At 39.8% G+C, this 21,203-nt stretch overlaps 1 protein-coding gene across 2 annotated transcripts in view; it reads right to left on the bottom strand.

The window, feature by feature from the left end:
• Positions 1–215: 215 nt before the first annotated feature.
• rapgef4a (Rap guanine nucleotide exchange factor 4a) overlaps positions 216–21,203 on the bottom strand; it is a gene marked incomplete at its 5' end in the record, with an annotated part of 42,628 nt that continues 21,640 nt past the window's right edge. The window contains 26 exons of one of the 2 annotated variants that reach the window (XM_083996691.1): positions 216–878; positions 974–1,028; positions 1,106–1,170; positions 1,284–1,371; positions 1,609–1,659; positions 1,745–1,835; positions 1,946–2,124; positions 2,317–2,442; positions 2,745–2,842; positions 6,488–6,634; positions 6,999–7,077; positions 7,174–7,204; positions 7,403–7,491; positions 10,725–10,875; positions 10,991–11,069; positions 11,446–11,531; positions 12,749–12,864; positions 13,549–13,695; positions 13,797–13,873; positions 13,978–14,038; positions 14,448–14,532; positions 14,631–14,814; positions 14,927–15,044; positions 15,868–15,978; positions 16,102–16,152; positions 17,220–17,284. In XM_083996691.1, coding sequence (XP_083852817.1) covers positions 751–878; positions 974–1,028; positions 1,106–1,170; positions 1,284–1,371; positions 1,609–1,659; positions 1,745–1,835; positions 1,946–2,124; positions 2,317–2,442; positions 2,745–2,842; positions 6,488–6,634; positions 6,999–7,077; positions 7,174–7,204; positions 7,403–7,491; positions 10,725–10,875; positions 10,991–11,069; positions 11,446–11,531; positions 12,749–12,864; positions 13,549–13,695; positions 13,797–13,873; positions 13,978–14,038; positions 14,448–14,532; positions 14,631–14,814; positions 14,927–15,044; positions 15,868–15,978; positions 16,102–16,152; positions 17,220–17,284 — 2,558 coding nt within the window. In that variant the 3' untranslated portion in view covers positions 216–750. Of the gene's footprint in view, positions 879–973; positions 1,029–1,105; positions 1,171–1,283; positions 1,372–1,608; positions 1,660–1,744; positions 1,836–1,945; positions 2,125–2,316; positions 2,443–2,744; positions 2,843–6,487; positions 6,635–6,998; positions 7,078–7,173; positions 7,205–7,402; positions 7,492–10,724; positions 10,876–10,990; positions 11,070–11,445; positions 11,532–12,748; positions 12,865–13,548; positions 13,696–13,796; positions 13,874–13,977; positions 14,039–14,447; positions 14,533–14,630; positions 14,815–14,926; positions 15,049–15,867; positions 15,979–16,101; positions 16,153–17,219; positions 17,285–21,203 lie in introns of both variants that reach the window. The other variant, XM_083996692.1, reaches the window with a different exon arrangement.

Here is a 21,203-nt window from a genome sequence, read left to right as displayed (position 1 = left end):
TAATGTGTTGTATCTGTATGTCATGCCGTACCATACCAATAATGGTGAGAGGGAATATTTATATTCAATTTGTACCTGGTAACTGCATGCGTTAATGTACAGACCCATGTTTACTGTATGATGAATTATAGACTACTACTGGCACAAATACATCTAAAATATTTAATATTTACAGCACACAAAAGGTTTCCGGACATTCAGACAAAGATAAATGTGTTTACGTAAATAGAAAGTCAAACAATCATAATCTTTTGCATGCTGATGTCAGAATAAATACATAACAAACACATAGGAATCTCACAAACTTAAATATGTATAAATATTGTTTGATACAAAAGCTATGAAACAACTGAATATCAGGAATATAATTGAGACTTTGCATTTTTAAAGCATCAGCATCACATAGTGTTTACATCTGAAATGTTACACAATAATCTGATGAATGAGACCCCCCCACAAAAAAAAAACATCTTTCAAATGTCTCTCGTTTAAGTTGGAGATTATGATATCTGCAGCACAGTGATATGAGAGGTACTTCACCCGCCAACAATTACTGTTGTCAAAATATCACAAATTACTGTAATAAAAGGCTTCACAAGTCAGGCAATGGCATCTGAGACAATGTCTCATTACATGATACGTCATTAGTGCCTCCATGTGATCGTCTGTAATGGAGTAGATTCATCAATGTAAGAACACATCATGTAGTGAAGCAGCATCCGAGTGTAACACTTCTGTCCCTGAGTGGGTTCAAGACCTGCGAGGCTCAAGTCTGTGCGAGAGCTGGGTTAGCGTCCTTTGGTTGTCGATCACGTTGAGCTGGCGAACGTAAGCCTGAACCTCTGGATGGTTCTTGCTGGTCAGAGATGAATCTGGACCTAATTACACAGGGATGGAAAGTGTTGCAGAAAAATTGGGTCAAATCATGAGGAAAAATGTCTCGTCTTTATCGGAAGATCAATTGGGAACTTACTGAACGGCTGGCTCCTACAGAATCTCACTATCTTCACCGTGTTGGCTATCATTCGCTGAAAGACAAAGGGCTATATAATCAGCAATCGATATCAGGGATAAGGATAAAAGATCTGCACCTTTAGAGCCTCACCATTTTTTCAAAATTGACCAAACTATCGATAAATGTCTTGTTGCCATCGTGAGTGAATGTCATATCTGGGAAAAAAAAACAGTAAAGTTAGAGCAAAAGGCATATCAGTTTTTAAGAAAAGCACAAAACAATGATGTCACATTAAAAATAAATGGTCATCAAATGAAATGGCGCTGACCTTTGATCAGCAGCGGCATGAAGGGAATGATGGGAGGCTCCAGCTTGGCAACTGTCAGTCGGTATGCTCTGTGGTTCCTGGACGGGTCCTGTGGAAAAGGTCACACTGTTCTGAGATCTGTCATTGCTGCTATGTTAAACGCATCCATCACAGTCCTCCTGGCCAAAGTGGATGCTGCTAAATCCACACTCAACTGTAGTGACCAGCTGACAGTGCAACAATCCTGATGATTTCTTACTCGGCGTTTGTTTGGACTAAAAAGAAAACCAATAGCAGATGGAGAAAATGTATGCCTTGCAGTAGAAAATTAGTCATTTCTGCTCACCATCAAGTTTTCAAATTCACTGTAAAACTTCTTAAATTTGCTGGGAAGTTTCTGTGGACACAAATAACAGGGGAGGTTAACGCATTACTCTCTAATAAAGACTAATTTAGAGGAGACCGAGTTGACATATACCCACCTCCCAGGTCTGACTCAGCCTGCTCACTGCCGGGTTACTCAGGCCCATTATCACGGCAAAGAAGGTGTTTAGATTCCTGTACTCCTTACAGCTTTGACAGTAAACATGAAAAAGTAGGAGAAGGGAGCAAATAAACAACAGTGCAATCAGGGTCAAATTAAATATAGACTAGAATTGGCAGTGGAAACGAGGTGCACTCACTGGGCTGCGATCTTGATGAACTTCTTGAGAAGTTGCACCCGCTTGCTCAGCTGGGAACACATGCACATCTCAGTGATAACCCAAAACTGAATTTCATTGAACCTTCTCAAGAACAGGTCCAGGTTCACGGTGGTTTTCTTGAGGTTTTGCCTCCCAAATGTGTGATAGATGAGTTCAAGCTGTAAAATACCAAAGAAAAACACAACTGATCTTCTTGTGAATAGAAAAGCAGATTAACCAAACACAGCCAAACTAATTAAACTCTTATTTATGTTATACCAGTGCAACAAGTCTTCAATTAATTGTAAAGCTTGACAACCTTATGGGAGACAAGGAATTAATGCTGAAAACACCCGGTCTCTCACTTATACCTCATGTACACAGTGGAAAAGCTCCCAGTCATAGGCGGTCATATGGTAAGCCACATCCTTAGAGCTCATCAGTTCAAAGGTTGACAGTGAACCTGTAGAGGGACCTTCCTGCTCAAGTAAAGGGGTCTAAAACAGAGATAACGCTGTTGTTAATTGTTGTTTATATTTTACAATTATGTAATTTACTGTTTTGGGAATTTTGGTTTTGAAATGCAAAAAAACAAATCAACAGAAACACGTGTTAATGAGTAAAAAATAGAGCAAATGTTGAACAGAAGTTAACAAAACAACATAAAAATAAGTGGGAAATTTATTTAAAATGTTCATTTATATGGCTGCCACAACCTCTGCATTCACTGGATTTCTCAAAAGGTAGGTGGCTGTGAAAAGCATGGAAAACCTGTGTGTTTTCTGAGACTTTAACGCACCAGAGAATCCAGCTGGTCCCTTCTGCAGGCAAACAGTCGACCATTTATGCTGAGAGTGGAAAACACGGAAACATCGTTGGGCTTGAAGATCACTTTCTCTGCAAGAAGAAAACAACATCAACAACATCTGATGAAAATATTTGAGACCTTTAGTAATATCTCTGGATATAAAATCAACTGGAGCAAATCAGCATTAATGTTACTGGGTAAACAAAGCGATCAGACTCCTACTTTAAATTTTCCTATACCTGTTGTCACTAATTTTAAATATTTGGGTGTTTCTATTTTTCCTTCTTTGGATTCGATAACCATAAATAATTATAATAAGGCTTTGAAGGATGTAGAGGAAGACTTAATGAAATGGGGTAAACTCCCTACTTCCTTTCATTCTAGACTATCGGTGATTAAGATGAATGTTTTGCCACGTGTAAATTTTATAAGTTCAATGATCCCTCTTGCCCCTCCAAACAATTATTGGAAAAAGTTGCATTCTATCATAAATCAGTTTCTCTGGAACAAGAAAAAACCGAGAATTAAAACCTCTACATTGCAAAGGCACAAATCAGCAGGTGGTGTGAACTTGCCCAATTTTGAGTGGTACTCGTGGAGCTTTGTCCTACGTCCACTTGCTGTCTGGTTAAATCCAAACAGTCAGGTTTCATGGCTCCCTATTGAGGAGAAATTAACATCTCCATATAGCCTGCATAACTTGATACATTCTAATATTTCTCATAAGCTAGTGAAACGTGACTTTGGACCAATTATTTCCTATCTCTTCACTGTGTGGCTTAAAGTCCAACAGTTTGCAAAAATACACTCAAAATTTTTTCGTCAGTCTCCAATCTTTCATAATTTTAGTCTTTTAATAGATGGGAAACCCATTTCTTTTCCCCAGTGGAGTGATAAGGGAGTAAATACACTCCAGGACATCATAGGGATACAAGGTCTCCTTGAATTCCGGGAATTACAAAAAACTTTTGATCTTCCGGGCACTTCCTTTTTTTTTTATTTACAGTTACGGGCAGCAATGCGCGCTCAAGGTGTTCCGTGGGACTCCAAATTAGAAGATCATCCTTTTCATATTAAACTGAATACTAAAGGTAAAAATAAGGGTATTGCCTCTGAGTTGTACAAACTGATTGTGGAGGCTTCATACAAACATCTGCCTTTAAATAGACTTTGGAAAAGTGACATTATAAATGCTTCCTCAGAGTTCAACTGGCAATCTATATGGTCAAATATTACTATCTCATCTAGAAACCCGAATCATCAGATGATTCACTATAAGTTTGTCCATCGATTTTATTTTACACCCCAAAGACTTTATAAAATGAAACTTAAAAGTAACCCATTTTGTGATTTTTGTTCAGGCAATACCGTTGGTACATTTTTTCATTTAGTTTGGCAGTGCCCAGAAGTTAACAGATTGTGGGAAAATATTTCAAGTATATTGTCTGTTGTAGTGGAGAGAACTATTCCTTGCTCTCCTTCTCTACTATTACTTAATGATATTTCTTCTCTGAAACTAACAACAAATAATAGCCGTCTTCTGTTTGCTGGGCTTACAGCAGCTAAGAGGATGATAGCCTGCCGCTGGAAACCCCCACATGTAATGTCAATCAAGGAATGGCTCTCTTCATACAAGGACATTGCACAGCTAGAGCTTACCACTGCACGATTACATTCAGCTAAAACACAAAATATCAGCTGTTGGTCAAACTTGGTAAAAAAAATTGAAAGTTTAATGTAAGAATTGTATTATTATTGTTTTTGTTTTCCTGGCTGTGCAGTGAACTGTTTATTTCTTGTGTACTCTGGTTTCTGTCTATTTGACTAAAACATATAAAATGTACATGTACAGATGTGCATGCAACTGACATACTGGCTATGTGTGCGGTCATGAAATTTCTGGGTTAGGGTAGAATGAGTGAGTGAATGAATGATGTATGAGTGAGTGCTTTGGGATATTATTGGTTCTGTTTTGTCTTTTTTGTTGTTATTGTTGTTGTTGTTGTTGTTGTTGTTTTTTAATATTATTGTTTGTTTGGTTTTGATTGATTGAACAACCCTGTTAATTCAATATGCCAATCGGGAGGAGGGTGGGGGGAAGGGGATTAATGGGGTAAAATGAAGATAACAAGGCAGTATTTCATTATGCTACCCCACCGATTGTGTTTCCTTTCATGCCCTATCAGTTGTCTGTTAAAAAACCAATAAATAATTGATAAAAAAAAAAAAAAAAAAAAAAAACAACATAACACATCAGGGTCGCAAAATTATTAATATTCGTTACTGTTGTTTTCTGGAAAGTGCTGCACGCCATTCATCTAATGCAAAGTCCTTCATGGCTCAGCCTGACATTATTTTTTCATAATCCCCAGTGGAGGAAGTCTACTGGCTTCAGTGGTCATGTGACTTTTCTTTGATTTGTGGTTTTTAATAAAAATGTCTTCACAACTACTGCTCGGAACTGCCGTAACATTTGGTCGTCATTTGGTCTTGTGCCAATGTCAGGTTATTGCATTACTATGTCTTTGTCTGAAACTGCTTTTTCACCTCGAAAAATACTCAGAATCTCAGTGTGGAAAAATCTTTTTACAGAATACGCTTCAAGCCTTTGCAGAGCTAATAACACTGAGGGAGGATGACAGTATGGGACAATACCCCATTTTCATTGAAGCTGCCTTGCAGCAATGGTCACTTGAACTCATAACCTCTGACACTAAGAGCCATCCCCTAACACATGGAGCTAAATGGCCAGAGGTAAGAACTGGTGTGTGGCTTCACAAATGGACTCAAGCAGTCACCAGGGTGACAGCAGTTGTCAAGACAGATTTCAAAAATTGTCAAAATGTCAAAGATTTTGTTACCAAGAGAAAAATCTGATAGAAATTGCATCTTGACAGCATGGAAATGTTGGTCACTTGTTTTTTAACAATAAGTGTTTTCCTCCATAAGTGAAAATCTGATGTTTAAAAACGCCACTCTTACATTGACTCCAGTTGTTCACATAAGAGCCGAATTCAAAACGTTTTCAAAAATTCAGGTTTTTTTAGGAAGATTGAAAATGTTTATAGCAACAATTTGCTGGTATAATGTTTACAGTACTACTGTTTACAGTCAAATGTTTTCATGCACTGTTGGCTCAATTTCTCAAACATCAAAACCCCATGTGGTATTTTTGTGGAGGGCAGTCTGAAGATGTAGTGCAGTAAATTTGGTGTCAATTGAGTAAAAATTGTGGGAGGAAAATGGCTTAATAAATTTTACAGTTTATGAAAAAAAAACAGTGATGGACTTCATAATTTTTTACTGGATTTAATCGTACAAAAGTTTCTGAAGTATTAGAGGCTACATTTTGGCGAAAGAAAACACAAATAATCAGAGTAGCAGAGAGCAGCTTCTGCTCTGTTCTTGTTTACTTGCAGGTGGTATGTGAATGATGAGTGCAGGTCCAGTGTGGACAAGTAAGAGCTGCAATAGTGCAGAGACAAAGGAAAATCTCTGCAGTAAGGAGAAGCCAACAGCCACATGTTGAATGTTAAGGGAAAAACTGAGCTCAGTTTTTTTTTCTCAAGCTGTTTTAAAGGCCATTCTTTAGCACCTACTGTTCACAGTCAGCAAACCCACAGCAAGGGGCGGTTTGATTCCCACTAAATCAGCCTGGGATTAATTAGTTTAACACCCTGCTTTGGCTCTCCCTTGTGCCGTCTTGGTTAACATGTAGCTGCCGCTGATCTCACCTCCTGCCGAACTGAGGCCGACCAGGAGCAGGTCCTCTGCTGACCCCAGTTTGTCAGCCACAGCACCGATGACCTCCCTGACTGAGGTGGCCACTGGGGCTCGGATCGTGGTGTAGGTATGGTCGCAGCAGTATACTTTGAACAGAACTGGAGTCGGGATTCAGAACAAAAATAGAGATCGTCAGTGGTGTGTCAAGCTCCACATGTTAATTCAGTATGTGTCACCAGGAACCGATTGGAAAACAAAAAATATTCAATCAGCATCTGTCACCATTGCCAAATCAAATTTGTTACACCAAGTCTCTGAGTCAAGGAGTGCCGTTTGAGCTGAAAATATCTGTGTTGATACATCCACTACATAGCAGTGGTCGTTCCTGCTGTTGCTTTAAATGTACAGAAACAATACCCACTCCAACACAAGTGTTTGTCTGATTAGGACCAATGTAAAAGGAACCCACAATAGGTTTGATATGGCAACATTAAACTTCTGGGAGACGCGTCCTTTACTTACTTTCGTCATTACTCTTAATGGGCTGACGTTTCTGAAGCTTGTCATCTCCCATACTGAACTGCCTCAGTAGGATTTTGTGCTGTGACAAAGTGCAAAGAGTTCAGAAGTGTGAACATTACAATAAAAAAAAAAGTCCATCATATTTTATTTGAAAGTAAAAGCACTGGCCTCATACCTTTTTCAGTGAGACTCTGGCATCATCAGAGCTGCAACATGAGAAAAATAAGACAAACTTAAACCCAAGGTTCTGTTGAACCAACCATGTTACAATAACATGGGGAGGGAAAATATTCACAAATATTGAGGATTCAAAGGGGTCATGGTGAGTACAAAATATTAGGAATGCAAATTGGGATCCTCCACCATGAAAAAAGAAGAAAAGAAAAAACAAAGTCATAACTTACTTGCGCTTTACAATTCTCTCAAGCTCCGTTACCTGATCCCTGAGGGCTGGAATCGCTTTGGCATCATTAGATACCGCCATGAGAAACTCCTGCAAAAGAGAACCGTTGAAGACATTTCAAAGTAGTAAAAACTGCTTTGGTGTATCTATGTGTCAGGAATCTTGTATTTACCTTTACTGCTGTTAAATAAAACTATTACCTGTCACAAAATGACCATCAAAATGTATTGCATAAATCCCTAATTTATCAGGCAGCACATACACATTTAGGAGTCAGATTAGAGACAAAAACATGGTCTAATTGCCAAGGAAGTATAATTTTTAGTCTCCAAACTAAAAGGGACAGGAAAAGTAACACAAAAATAGCCAGACCTAGCTCTGCTCTTTATTTTCATGGGATAAATGTAAAACAAGTGTCCATTTACTTCTAGTAACTGACAATATAATATACGTGGTCCTGATCAAAATGGTCCTTTAACATGCTTGAAATTAAGTGACATAATTGTGCAATTAAAAGTACATCAATGTGTGTGTGTCTTCTGACTATTTTTGGGTTTGTCTCATTACCAGTTGTACTTCTTGTTGTCTAAAAATACGTATGTCACAGCTTTTATAATAAAAATAATTTAAAGGGACAACGAGGAGTTTCTATTCGGTTATAAAAAAGTCTCACGTTAATGTGGATGAATCTACGCTACCCGCACTTGTTAATGGGCCCATTTTCGATAAATATATCGATCTGTCTCTATCGTTATTTTGTTATTATTAGTGGTGGCGGAAATGCTGGTCGAGCCGACCAGCGTTTCCTTCGTGGCGAGTTATGAGAATAACGCCGCAGAATCGCTGTTTATGGTCGGAACTATGACGGTAACTGAACCTCTTTGAATCTCTGACTTTAATTATTGATGAATGAAAACATGAGTCTGTCTTGCGCCGGTCAAAGAAATGTACGGTGCGCGCGGAGGCTCATAAATGTAGTGTGAAAACGCTTCGCTTTTCCAAAACTCCTCGTTGTCCCTTTAACTCACTGGCCTTTTTTAACCATATGTCACTTCACCTTACGACTAACTGATTTCCTAGAGAGGACACACCTTCTGACTTTGTGCATTGTTACTGTACATGTTGCTGGTCTGTACATTTTAATGCAAAAACCTAAAATACAAATAAATATCAATAATTTAAATGTTTGACTGAGAAAGGTACTTTAATTCATTGTGTATGGGAATGTCCCGAACTGGTAACTTTTGGAAAATGGTTAGTAAAATTACAGGTATTCAGGTACCCTGTGTAGCAAAACTTTGTATTTTAGGGATATACCCAGATTGCTTTTCTGTTAACTCTAAGTGTAAGACTCTGATCAACTTTGGCCTCCTGCAGGCCAGGAGGATGGTTGCTTTGTCTTGGAGAGACACTGAAATATCATCTACACAATCTTGGATTAGAGAGATGACAATGTATGTTACACTAGAAAAGCTATCTTATGTAATCAGGGCTAAAGTACAAGAATTTGAAAAAGTGTGGGCGCCCTTAATGGACTTTCTCAAGCAACAATAGATTATATGTATCTGTAGAGCTATTCTGTGTGTGACAATTTTATTTTATTTTATCTTATTCTATTTTATTAGGCCCGAGCGGCGAGTAGCACTCGCCGGAGGGACTATTGAAATCGCGCTGTTTATTATTATTCTTCCGCGACAACATGCCCCAATTTCGCCCCTTTCCCCAACTCGAAAATGCGTGAACTTTTTGCCGGACGTCCGTCCGGATCCGACATTCGATATTTTGTGCTGCTCGCGCATGTCCGACGCGAAATGGCGAAATAGCGCCCCCTACAAAGTTCAAAAAAGCCCATAGGGAATTCGGGTCACTTTGGCGTAGACGGACGAAATTCGGTACACATAGTACCATACCCAGATATACAAAAAAGCCTCTTAATGTCATGGTGAAATGTCAACAGGAAGTCGGCCATTTTGAATTGGTCGTTTTTGGCGCCAAATTAACTCGTCCAAAACGATTCGCCCGACACGCTCCAAATTTGATAGACAACATCGTCAGACCTAGCTGAGCTTATCTTGTGCTCCGCAGGTCTGTAGCTCAAAGCGCTTGGCCTCTGGCATGCCCCGAAGTTTGGCGACTGTTTCGGTGCTCGCCATGTAAATACGATTGGCTCTCATGCCCACATACTTGATCGTAGACGCTTCAAACTTGGTGCAAAAATCTATGGCGAGACCCTGAACGATCCGACATATTATTTGCCTACGTCGCTCATAGCGCCCCCCGGTGGTAACAGGAAGTGAACTAAAATTCATTAAAAATACATAGTTGACCCCATCAACTTCATTCCACTTCTAAAACATGCAGAACCAGTTGGTGAAGCTACATTATGAAGACTGTGAAGCTACGAGTAATGACGTCCCTGTGGGGGCGTGGCTACCATCAATTCCTCGCCATGAAAATACGTTTGGCTTTTTGATGGCTTTAATGAACTCGTATCATCATGAAAATTGATACACAGGTCCAGGGTGGAGACCTCTTCCATCTGATAGGGGTGTCGCTCATGTGGCCCCCTAGTGGAAACCGGAAGTGCCATTTTTTGCATCAACATTGTCCGATTTCCACGAAACTTCACATGTGTGATGAGGGGCTGACCCTGAACACACCTGCACGCATCCCATTACTGCCCCCTAGTGGACGGACCTTTAACTGCTCATAACTCCCTCATGCTTTGTCCGATTTCCACGAAACTTCACATGTGTGATGAGGGGCTGACCCTGAACACACCTGCACGCATCCCATTACTGCCCCCTAGTGGACGAACCTTTAACAGCTCATAACTCCCTCATGCTTTGTCCGATTCACTCCAAACTTCACACGAGTGATGAGGGGCGGCCCCTGAACGCACCAGACCACATGCGGTGACTGCCCCCTGGTGGATGAACGAAACATTGCATTTTTGGCCTCCTTCCAGGTTTTTTCTCCATTTCTGCTCCGCGCCACAGCGTGCCTCAGGCCCCGCGGTGGCATGGGCAGCGAGGGCCGCCATCGCCGCTTGCGGCTTTAATTTATTATTGTTATTATTTTATGTATGTATGTTTGTGTGCGTGTTTATCTTTTCTGTATGTATGTGTATGCAGCGAGGTTCACCTGCATCTCATTGTGCAACTTGTGTGGCATATGTCAATGTGCTTTGTATGTTCTTATTGGAAATTAATAAAACTATTGTTCAAAAAAAAAAAAAAATCAATAATTTACTCTACATTGATTATCAAACATGGCTGCCGTTGCTACTGGTGTCATATGAGCAGTCCTATCTAAAAGCTGACCTCTAGGAAGGTCACCAAATCCCCCTCCTCCTGCAGGTGATCTGCGTGCACTGTGGCCCACTGCTTCGCCAGGCGGATCACCCTGCGCTTGTTGTTTAGCATGTAATCCAGCTTTTCCTGTTCGGAGCCCTGCAAGGCCTGGGCATGATAGGTGCGCAGCAGTTAAAGATCAAAACAATGTAGTTGAACTAGTTGTAACTGTTTTGGTTTTCTTATGACAATTAAAAAAAACAAAAGCATTAGTAAGCAGCCTTCTGAAAGGATATTGGGCCATCAAAACTGGACACAGTCGACTGTTTGGGATGAAGACACAGTGCATGAGGACAAAGTCGTCTAAGGCTGAGTCTGTGACAATAAAAGAGAGAGAGGGGCTCATGTCAAACCCCTGTGATGCCAGAGTAAGGGCAGATCAAAGAGTGTCCAGAGCCCTGAACCACATGGCCCTGTCTCTGTCACCTCTGCAGGAAAAGGAAAACCATATGTATCCACACAAGCGGGAGTAATTAGATCAGCTCTGTGATGTGTGGCTAATTAAAGATGAGAACAAACAGGTCAGTGCAGAGCAGCAGGGCAGAGGACAGAGGCTGAGCCGGGGAGAGCAGAGGAGACAGTAAATACACCGCATGGAAGGAAACCCTTCATAGCAAATGGTTGTCATATTGATAGATTATATTAGATGGCACTAATATTGCCGTACTGAATTTTTTATACTGCGCAGTACCTGACTCTGTGAATTGAGAATCCAACCGCATCATTTCGAGGAGGTGCTCCAAAATCTTCTCCGGCGTCCCCGACATTACCTTGTATCTGGAGCAACACAGAATAAAACACACCCTTCACTAATCAAGAAACACTGGCTCTTAATGCTTAATGACACGGCTATGGCCCTCGACCGATTTGTGTTACTTGAACATGTGTCTGTGATTGCTTCATTTGATAACAATCCTATTTACAATCACAGAGTTCTTGGCCGGCGTGAAGATTGAGGGGAGACCGGGCTAAGAGCTGTCAGAGAAGCCACGAAAAAAGAAAAAAAAAGGTGGGTGGCATCTTCTTTGTGAAGGAGAATCAACACAATCCAGCCTCAGCTGTTTTCATTACTTGATAGCAGCAACACAAGAGCGAGCTACACAAGCGGTGTTGTGCCTTCCCCACTTGTGGGGGAGAGCGCGGTCTTGACACTCTCATGTGTGAGGAGCGGAGCTGATTAGAGGGTGACCCCGGACGAGTAATTGTGACTTGCCAGGCCTTCTTGTCCCCTTAAGAGCTAGACCATCATTACCATTAATGTGTTTCTCCATATTACTGCAACTGTTGAGCAGTGACAGATGCCTCTATTGAGATAACACTTGTTGGCTGCAGTTCACAGGATTGCTCTGTGCGTCTGCTGTCTGTGCCATTAGGAAACATTTTCATTTGCTTCCAGTGTCCTCCAGGGAGTTGCACTGTTTTTAGGGATTATATTCTGCTTTTTTTTTTTTTTTGTTCAGATATCCTTTGAAAAGACTAAAACCTACTATCTGAAAATAAATCAAAGAAAAACAAGAAACTAAAGCACTTCTAAATCTAATCCGTTTAACTTGAGATCAATCCATCCATCCACTTATATATGATTCAACCCCAAACCGTCATCACTGCTCCACTGTGCTGTCCTTATCCTCAGCTAACTAAGCTTATTTTTTCATGCTAACAGGTTGATTAAGATCTCTATCTATCTATCTATCTATCTATCTATCTATCTATCTATCTATCTATCTATCTATACTGTATATAAACTTCTCAGGATAATGAGATAGAATTTCAAAAGTTCACAGGATGAATGGTGAGTGTGGTTCATTTGATCACACCAGAATTTAGGCCTCAAGATCAACAACAGCAACAAGAGGAGACACTTTTCAGACAAAGAAATTATTGTTTCTGTTTTAACTACGACTCCATTTAGTTCAACAAACAACTGCCAGGTGAATGTACACTGTGATGTACACCTATTCAGCAGAGAGCAGCACAGTGGTGGGAACATTTACTTGTAATGTGAGGACGAGGTTCCCTGGGCGGAGGTTCGACTGCTGCTGAGACTCTTCTCTAACACCAGAACGTCCTGACCGTGCTCCTTCAGACGCACAGTGTTGGCCTCAACGTCCTAAACATATACACAAACACACAAACACGAAACACAGAAATCACGCAATTTCAGAGTCCAGAACTGTGTAGATTATGTTTGAGTTGATCGTGACAGTTAAACAATATGGTATAGCCATGATAATCACGATATTTACAATGAACTGAAGGATTGTGTGTAAGTTCTATCTGATTGTGTGAAGTGGACATGAGCTGTCTCTTTGGCAGCCAAGGGAAAATGGCATGTCAGACTGAACGCAGAGTTTACTCCATTACGCTATCACCAATCATCTTTAAATTGCATAGATTTGAGCCTCGCCGCTCTGAATCGGAACTAGCTGTAATTGTTGCTACTGCAGAAATAGTGGCATAACACTGGGCAGATCAGCTGGAGCATGTCTCTGTTGATCGTAATAATTCAAAGAAATGCTGAATTAATTTTCTAGCAGGTAATTTATGATGGTGGTAAAGCTCCCACATGAAAGTTTTTTACATAATCAAGTTTCTATCCACAACTAAATCAGCCTTTTATCTCTTGTTTTAAGTGACATGCATCATTGTAAAAAAAAAATGTATTTATTGCAATGAAAAAGCTTAAGGGTATAGTTGCTCAAAGGCTGCTTTATTGAGTTTTCACCAACAGAGGGCAGTAGTGCTTTTTTGCTGTTTCTGTAATAATATCAGTTGATGTTGAACAGAAACTCACTCTCAAAATCCTGTTGAAGTCCTCCTTGTCTACTCTCAGGAAGTGACAGTTGTCCTCTCGCAGGACAATGGAAGCAGCACGGGGGGCGTCGTTGACAAGTGCCAGCTTCCCAAAGTCGTCTCCTTCATGGAGCGTGCAGACAACACCCTGAGGAGAACAGCATGCTCATCCGTTACAACCACTCATCAACACACTTATCTTGAAGCACCGACACATTCTTAGGATGTTTATTTTGAAGAAACACCTACTTTTCCATAGATGACGACGTTGACTGAGCCCTTCAGAATAATATACCACGATGTGCCTTCCTCCCCTTGATTGAACACTGATAAAATAAAGAGTAATCTGGTATTTGTTGGCTTACTATTGACTCTGTTATGCATCTATGAATTAATTACACACAACAGTTTTTTTTATTGAAATACTTACACACTGTCCCTGCCTTTGCATGAGACTCAAAGATGAGCACTCCTGCCAGCTCTCTCTTCACCTGGGCAAGCAGGGGAGAAGATAAAAGACAGGAAGAGCGATATTAAAACACATTTGTTTTACTTACTGGTACAACAGGGAGCAACCAAAAAGAGTACAAGTGCAAAGAGAAAGTTTTACTTTTCTGCTATTCAGTACCCACTCATGTAAAATAGATTTTCCAAAATCAAATCTGAGTAATATTATCCATAAAAAAGAAATTCACAAAATACTTGTTTTTAAATTTGAATTAATGTGACACACAATTGACTTTACCTGCAAAACATTTCCCCAAACATTTATAAAGACTGTACATGATGAAAAACATATACATAAAGTGTGTGTTTGTATTCTCGGATCTTTTCCTTGATTTGTCACCACCCCCTGAAATCTGACAAAAAAGGAGTGAGGGGCTGAGCATTTCTACTCACAGTGGTGGACAGATGAGATAAGGCCTTTATGTGGAGCAGCTCTTCATAAATGATCTCTAAATCATCCGCTGTTCTTTCGGATGGACTGGAAAACGGGAAACACATAAACAAACTCATACCAGCATCTCACTGATTCACTTTATTAAATGATGCTCTCGAGGGTTCTGCTTTTAAAAGCCTTACTGTTTCCTCAGGATCATCCTCATGTGGGCGTCAGGTCCAATCTGTGAGAGGAGGAGCAGCGTGTCCTGCAGCTCCTCTTGGCTCTCCTGTCTCTCCTCCTCACTGGGCAAAGGGGCGTCCTCCTGTTCATCGTCCAGGAAGCGGTAGAAGAGGTACTTGTCCTGGAAGCTGAGCTCCTGGTCCACTGCGTCACAACGACAACAACACAGCACAGGCAACAAGGCTTAGATTTAAAATCTCTGGCTCACACACGTGGCCGACATGTGCACGGACGCAGGCACCACGCTGTGTCTCACCATGGTTGAGAACACTTTCCTCCAGCAGCGCCTGCCACATGCCCACAGCCTGAACACGAGAGTGGACGCATGAGCTCTGCTGCATTTGCCAGTCGACCAACTCTGTCCCGACACAACACTGCCTAGGAGAGAAACACGTTATTATTAGTTATGTATTATCGAATATTGGTTCATTCTCTGTTTGGGACTCAGTTAAATCAGTTCCATTCTTGTTTTTTCCTGTTCTTCTTCTTCTAAACAGGTTGAAGAGCTTTTATGTTTCTCTCACAGTATAAACTGTGCATAAATGGAATTAATCTCATCAAAATAATGCACAAAAAATAAAAGGATTTGATCATGCAATGAGATATTATGAAGTAGCGCACCCAAATATGAGTATACAACAAAGGAATATGCACTTGGCAGCAACACAACCAAACATAACCTTCACCTTCAGGTATAAACTGATTTGGAGGTTTTACAATAAGCTGTAAAGACAACACTGACATGTAGTATGATAACATTATCATTTATTTGGAGGCATGTTTGTGTCTATCTGAGGAGTGTAAGTCAGATATTCACTCTTCTTCAGCTCTGCTTTGTGAAAAATGACTGTGGCAGGTAGCAAACAGTGGGTTTTGATAAATGTTTTGAGAGCTGCTAGCTGTGTCTGAAAATGATGCAGATGAGAAGTGAGAGATTCAACCAAAACAGCACATTTGTGAGACCAAAACAGTAAGCTGGAGGAGGGACTGTGGAGCTTGAAGGAAGGTCAGGTGGTGATTCTCTAGTTGGTGTGAAATGTTTAAGAATAATCAATAAGAAAATAAAAGAGTTGAAGCATCATCAAATGTGTGTATGTGAAAAAGTAAAATAAATATGTAATATTAATATGTAAAAGGGATGGGGGGACCAAAGGCTAAATGCAATCTCTCCCAAATCATTTGCATTAAAATGTCCACCAACCTGTATGTTTTCAGGTGGTACTTCCTGTCTCTGATCATGTGAGGCGCCCTGGACAGGATGACGTCACGGATAATCTTCCCAGCTCGCAAGATCTTCTCCGAGGGCACCTGCACAGTAGGACTGGAGTCAAATCACAGCACAATAGAGTCCTACGGAGCACATGCACCACCTTACAGTAAATAGCAATGATCGACACCGATCTACAAACAGAAGGTCACTGGGTTTACTACCTGAGAAATGCATTTGGGGTGGGGTTTGGCTGGACTTTCAATGAATGACTTCTGCAAAATAAAATAAAACATAAATAAGTCGAACTAAAATAAAACACTTCATGGATGACAATGACATTGACAGAAAACTTAACATCACGGGAACTGGGTGAAATTAAAGGGTTGTTGATGCCAAACACAGCAGTCCAGTAATTGGAAAATAAAGACATCAGGGAAACAACATGTCAGACAAGTCAAGGTAAATAACGGGTGTTTTTCCCCTCACCGTGGGCCGCAGGATGTCTTCCTCAGCGCTCGGTTTACATTATGTGTTTATTACCTGTCAATTTTAATTGAACTCACGGCTTTCTATAATGCTCCTGAGTTAAAATAATAGTATGTTCCCAGAGTCTTGACTGATGCATTCAAGTGCTTAAATGGGACACAGATATTGTGTTGTGCGTGTTTTTTCCCCCACTGGGACCACAGGGTGGGCTGCAGGGTTGTGACATTTAAAATGCATTCTGCATGCCTCAGTGAGCAGCGTTAACTCACGCATTTATGTGAAGGCTTTAAAGCCTCATCATTTATTCACAAAAATATTAGTCCACTCAGTAGCCAAAGACGCTGGGCTTTCATAGTTATAATTTATATGTTAAAAGTAAATTCAAGCTGTTTGTTACATAACAGAACAATCTGGTAGCCATGCTGTGACCTTAGGAACAAAACAGGGAGCACCATAAATCTACTGTAGTGCCACGTTATCAACCCAGTGGCCAGGAAACAAAAACAGGAGAAAGGTGGGGCAGGAACTTCTGGATGGAGACAAGGACTCCAGCCACCTTGTTATATTTAGACCAACTTTAAGCAAACTTCACATCCCGCGCTTATTTCCAATCTCTGCTGAAGAGGCCACGAACACTAAAGGATGCTGTTACGTCACGTAAAATAGAAGCAATGACAAAATGAGTTAGAGCAGAGATTTAATCTCTAAAATTTCCAATGACACCCTTCAAGATAGGAACCAGGCCAACAGCCACTCTCCGTCTTTCATAACATGTGGTAACACTACATTAGATAAAGTTAGCCTGTAATAAATAATCAGTGTGTGTCAAGTTGTTGAGTGTCGGAGGAATTACCTTATTCTGGTGTTTGGAGACCGAAACAATCGAGTTGTTGCTTATGTTCTCTTTGTCCGGCGTTTCTGGATGGGGAAAAAAACAGAGGATATATTGCAGTGCACTAGAGAGAGAGAAAACATTACTATCAATGAGAAGTGTGTCAGCAGCTTGTCCCATTTTTATTCAAACCTCCTCTATGTAACTCTAACAAATAGTCCAACAGATCCCCTGCAGGGCCTCGTGATGAAGGGGGAAAAAAGTTCAACTCTTACTTTTAAAACTGAGAAGAAGATTCAGCAGTTTCATACAGAGAAATAAAGGTCACCAGAGCAAATAAATAAACAAGCTGCATCTAACCTGCCATAAAAAATCTGATTTAATCCTTGAAAATGAATTTCAGGAAGACCCATCTTAAAGAACAGCTCCTCTTTAACACCTCCAACACACCAACATGTCTCAGTAGGGTTTTCTTATTGCATCATTGCACTTCTTTACCTCATTTCCCTGCACATTGAATAGATGAAGTACTTCTCTGTCTCCCACTGTGCTGAAGCTTCGGCGCTGTGCTCACTTGTAAGATGTTTTGGATAAAGGCTTCTGCCATATTAATCGATGTAATGTAAATTCAAATAGATGTAAATAGACAACAAAATCATGTTTTACTGTACATTTAAATATATTCTATATAACTTTAAAGCAATGAAATAGATGCAAAACAGACATTAAATTAGCCACTTCTTCATTTCAGTGTCAGTTTTCCTCGTTGTTTAATTCTCCTTTTTTTTTACCTCTGGTTTGAATGCCATGTTATGTGGTTATCATGTATTAAAAAAAACAAGAAATGTTTAATGTCACTCTTTTCTGTCACCAGGAAAGATCTGCATACTTCACCAGAGGTCACTGTTTATTCATCCACCTTATTTTCCCTCCTTTGAGTAACTATCCACTTTTATTTTAGCTTATTGTCTTAAAGTTACAAATAACAATGGCCTATGTTACCCTTTAGAGAACATACATACCCACAAATGTACTGAAAAATGAAATGTTCTTCTTTTTGTTTATTAATTAAATGTGTTATTATACTCAAGTGCTTAACCTGGGGGTATGGCTGTTTCTGTACAACGGCAGCAAAGTGAGGGGAAAAGAAGGGAACTACTGGGGGAATACTTTTACCAGAGTTTATATTCTACATGAAAATCCTGCAGAGGAATTGTTGAAAGGGTTGTGGTTATTTCTCAATATTCAGAGCTTTAAGCTTGTACTGTACCACTCCCCTCCAGGACAAATACTCAGTCAGGGCTGCTCTGTCACAACTGTATCTGCAGGGGGGAAAAAAACTCAGCTATTCTTAGATGTGCCTCAGACTGCTGATACCACAAGACACATACACGAGGCGCACAATACAGAGAAACTGGAGCATAGCTAGAAATGTAACATTACACTTGCGGTAATCCTTCCAGGAACAAAAGCCAAGCATCAGTATCTTGATATCAGTCTGTTGACAGTTCTTTGTGTAATTTTGTCATTTGTCAGTTGTCATTTTAGTAAATATTCATCCCCTGAGAGATTTTTCTGATGTTACTATTTAGACCATGTGACCACTAGACAAACTAGGTCTGTCAGGGGAAACATTAAAAGGACAACGAGGAGTTTTGGAAAGCAAAGTGTTTTCATACTACATTTACCATGAGCACGGTGAAATTCTTGGACTGGCGCAAGACGGATGACGTCTTGCCAAGAATGTTTTCATTCATCAATAATGAAAGTCAGAGGTTCGAAGACGATCAGATACCGTCGTAGTTCCGACCATAAACGGCGATTCGGCGGCGTTATTCCCATGACCCGCCGGGCAGCGTCCGCGAAACCGAAAGTAAGGAAACGCTGGTCGGCTCGCCCAGCATTTCCAACATTAATTATAATAACTAAATAACAATAGACACAAAACTATATATTTATCGAAAAGGGAGCCATTAACAAGTGTGGGTAGCGTAGATTCATCCACATTACAGTTTTTCTCAGTCGCTTTGGTGCTATTCTCAGATCAGAATGAAAGTTCTCAGAACTATTAGTTCAACCTCCACAACATGTAGTCATTTGTCCACATCATAGTAGCAGTTTCTCCTTCCTCTGAACAAATTGCAAATGCTTTTGGGCATGTATCAGTTGCTCTCATACAATTCTCTGCTGTTTTACAACATTATCATTTGTTTATGTCATGTCAGTCAAAATGAACTATACTTTTGAACGCTGAATAGTCTTTCCCTATAAAACTAATAGTCCTCATTTCATTGCTTGAGTCATTACATACAAAATTCTTGAACTAGTTTTCAAAATCTGTCAAACTAGTTTTAAATGTTGGGAGAAGCACTGTGAATTCAATTATTCAAACATTTACAGTAAGGAACAACAGGTATGTATGGTATTGGACAGTAATTCAGCACTAAACAATCTGCACTGCTGTCATTGTGTCAGGCATTACTGTAAGATACAGTGGGACAATAACTTTTTACATTTAGACTTACGGCTTCACTAGAGAACAGATTTACTGTATTGTAATGTATTACAGCAACCACAGTAAAGATTTCCCATCTTTACAGTACGGTACTGTACTACAGCATTTTACAAGTAGGAAGCACCTTTACAGTATTGTACACTACAGTAATAATGGTTGATGCAGTACATGTACTGTACATTACTGTAATTTTACTCTGCATCACATAGGATTACAAGACAACCTCACAGAGGTGGAAGAGACTGAGCCCATTACAAACAATGGCATAAGGTTGAAAGAGATACAATGTAAGGATGACATTACTGTATCTTTGGGAATATTGAATCTGTTTCAATCGCTACAGTTGACAGAGTGATGTAGATGAAAATGTGACTGGAACGTCTGGATGTGCAGGAATGATTTACAGTACTCCGTAGGTTCAGTTACTAGCCTATATGTACTGCAACATAGTTTACGTAAAGTTGTACCCAAAGAGTGTTTCTTATGTTTGTTGTAGATGACTGTAGTGTATTTTTCCTTTGCACAATGCTGTGAACAAATCAGAATTGCAAAGAGCATATGCAGTAGAAATGTGAAACATACATATTCAGTATCTCCACTAAATACAGTAATGTGTAACTTTACTGTAGTTTTCACATGGCTGTACAAGTAGTGTATAGTGCTGTCTGGAGCATTTCCAGGTAGTATCATCACTTTTTGCATTGGAAAACACTTAGAGAATAAAGTGTCCTAATGAAAACATGACAAAGCCATTTGACTATCTTGTTCATAAACGATGGTGTCAGGACTTCTCATTTTGACGACACTGACAGTTTCATTGACATGAGTACTTGCTTTTGAGGGATGGACAATCCATTTTGAGTAAGTGACGCGCTTTTGCAGGTCATCCACTAGGTTTTGCAGTTTGTGATAATTGTTCTGAGAAATGCACTAACTGTTGTGCAAATGTTAAGAGTGATGTGAGAATAGCACCAAAGCGACTGAGAAAAACTGTAATGTGAGACTTTTTTATAACCAAATACAAACTCCTCGTTGTCCCTTTAATAGAGAAATATATTACATGATTCAAATGTAAGAGCTGTCAAATTGAAATTCTTTTAATAGCTGATATAATATGGCTAATATGAACAACAATCAAATCTAGGATACTTATTTCTTTCTCATGCTGGGTGAAGTTTATTAATATCAGAAATATTTTTGATCACCGGAGGAAGGTCAGACATACAGTAGGCTAGATAGATAGATAGATAGATAGATAGATAGATAGATAGATAGATAGATAGATAGATAGATAGATAGATAGATAGATAGATAGATAGATAGATAGATAGATAGATAGATAGATAGATAGATAGATAGATAGATAGATAGATAGATAGATAGATAGATAGATAGATAGATAGATAGCTTTAGTTAAAGTTAACTAAATAGACTAACCAACTGACCAGGCACATGAGGAAACACTCAAATCATTTACTATTACAACATAT

The sequence above is a fragment of the Trachurus trachurus genome (assembly GCF_905171665.1).
Source record: "Trachurus trachurus genome assembly, chromosome: 21".
Taxonomy (NCBI): Eukaryota; Metazoa; Chordata; class Actinopteri; order Carangiformes; family Carangidae; genus Trachurus; species Trachurus trachurus.
This window is presented reverse-complemented; position numbering and strand designations above follow the sequence as displayed.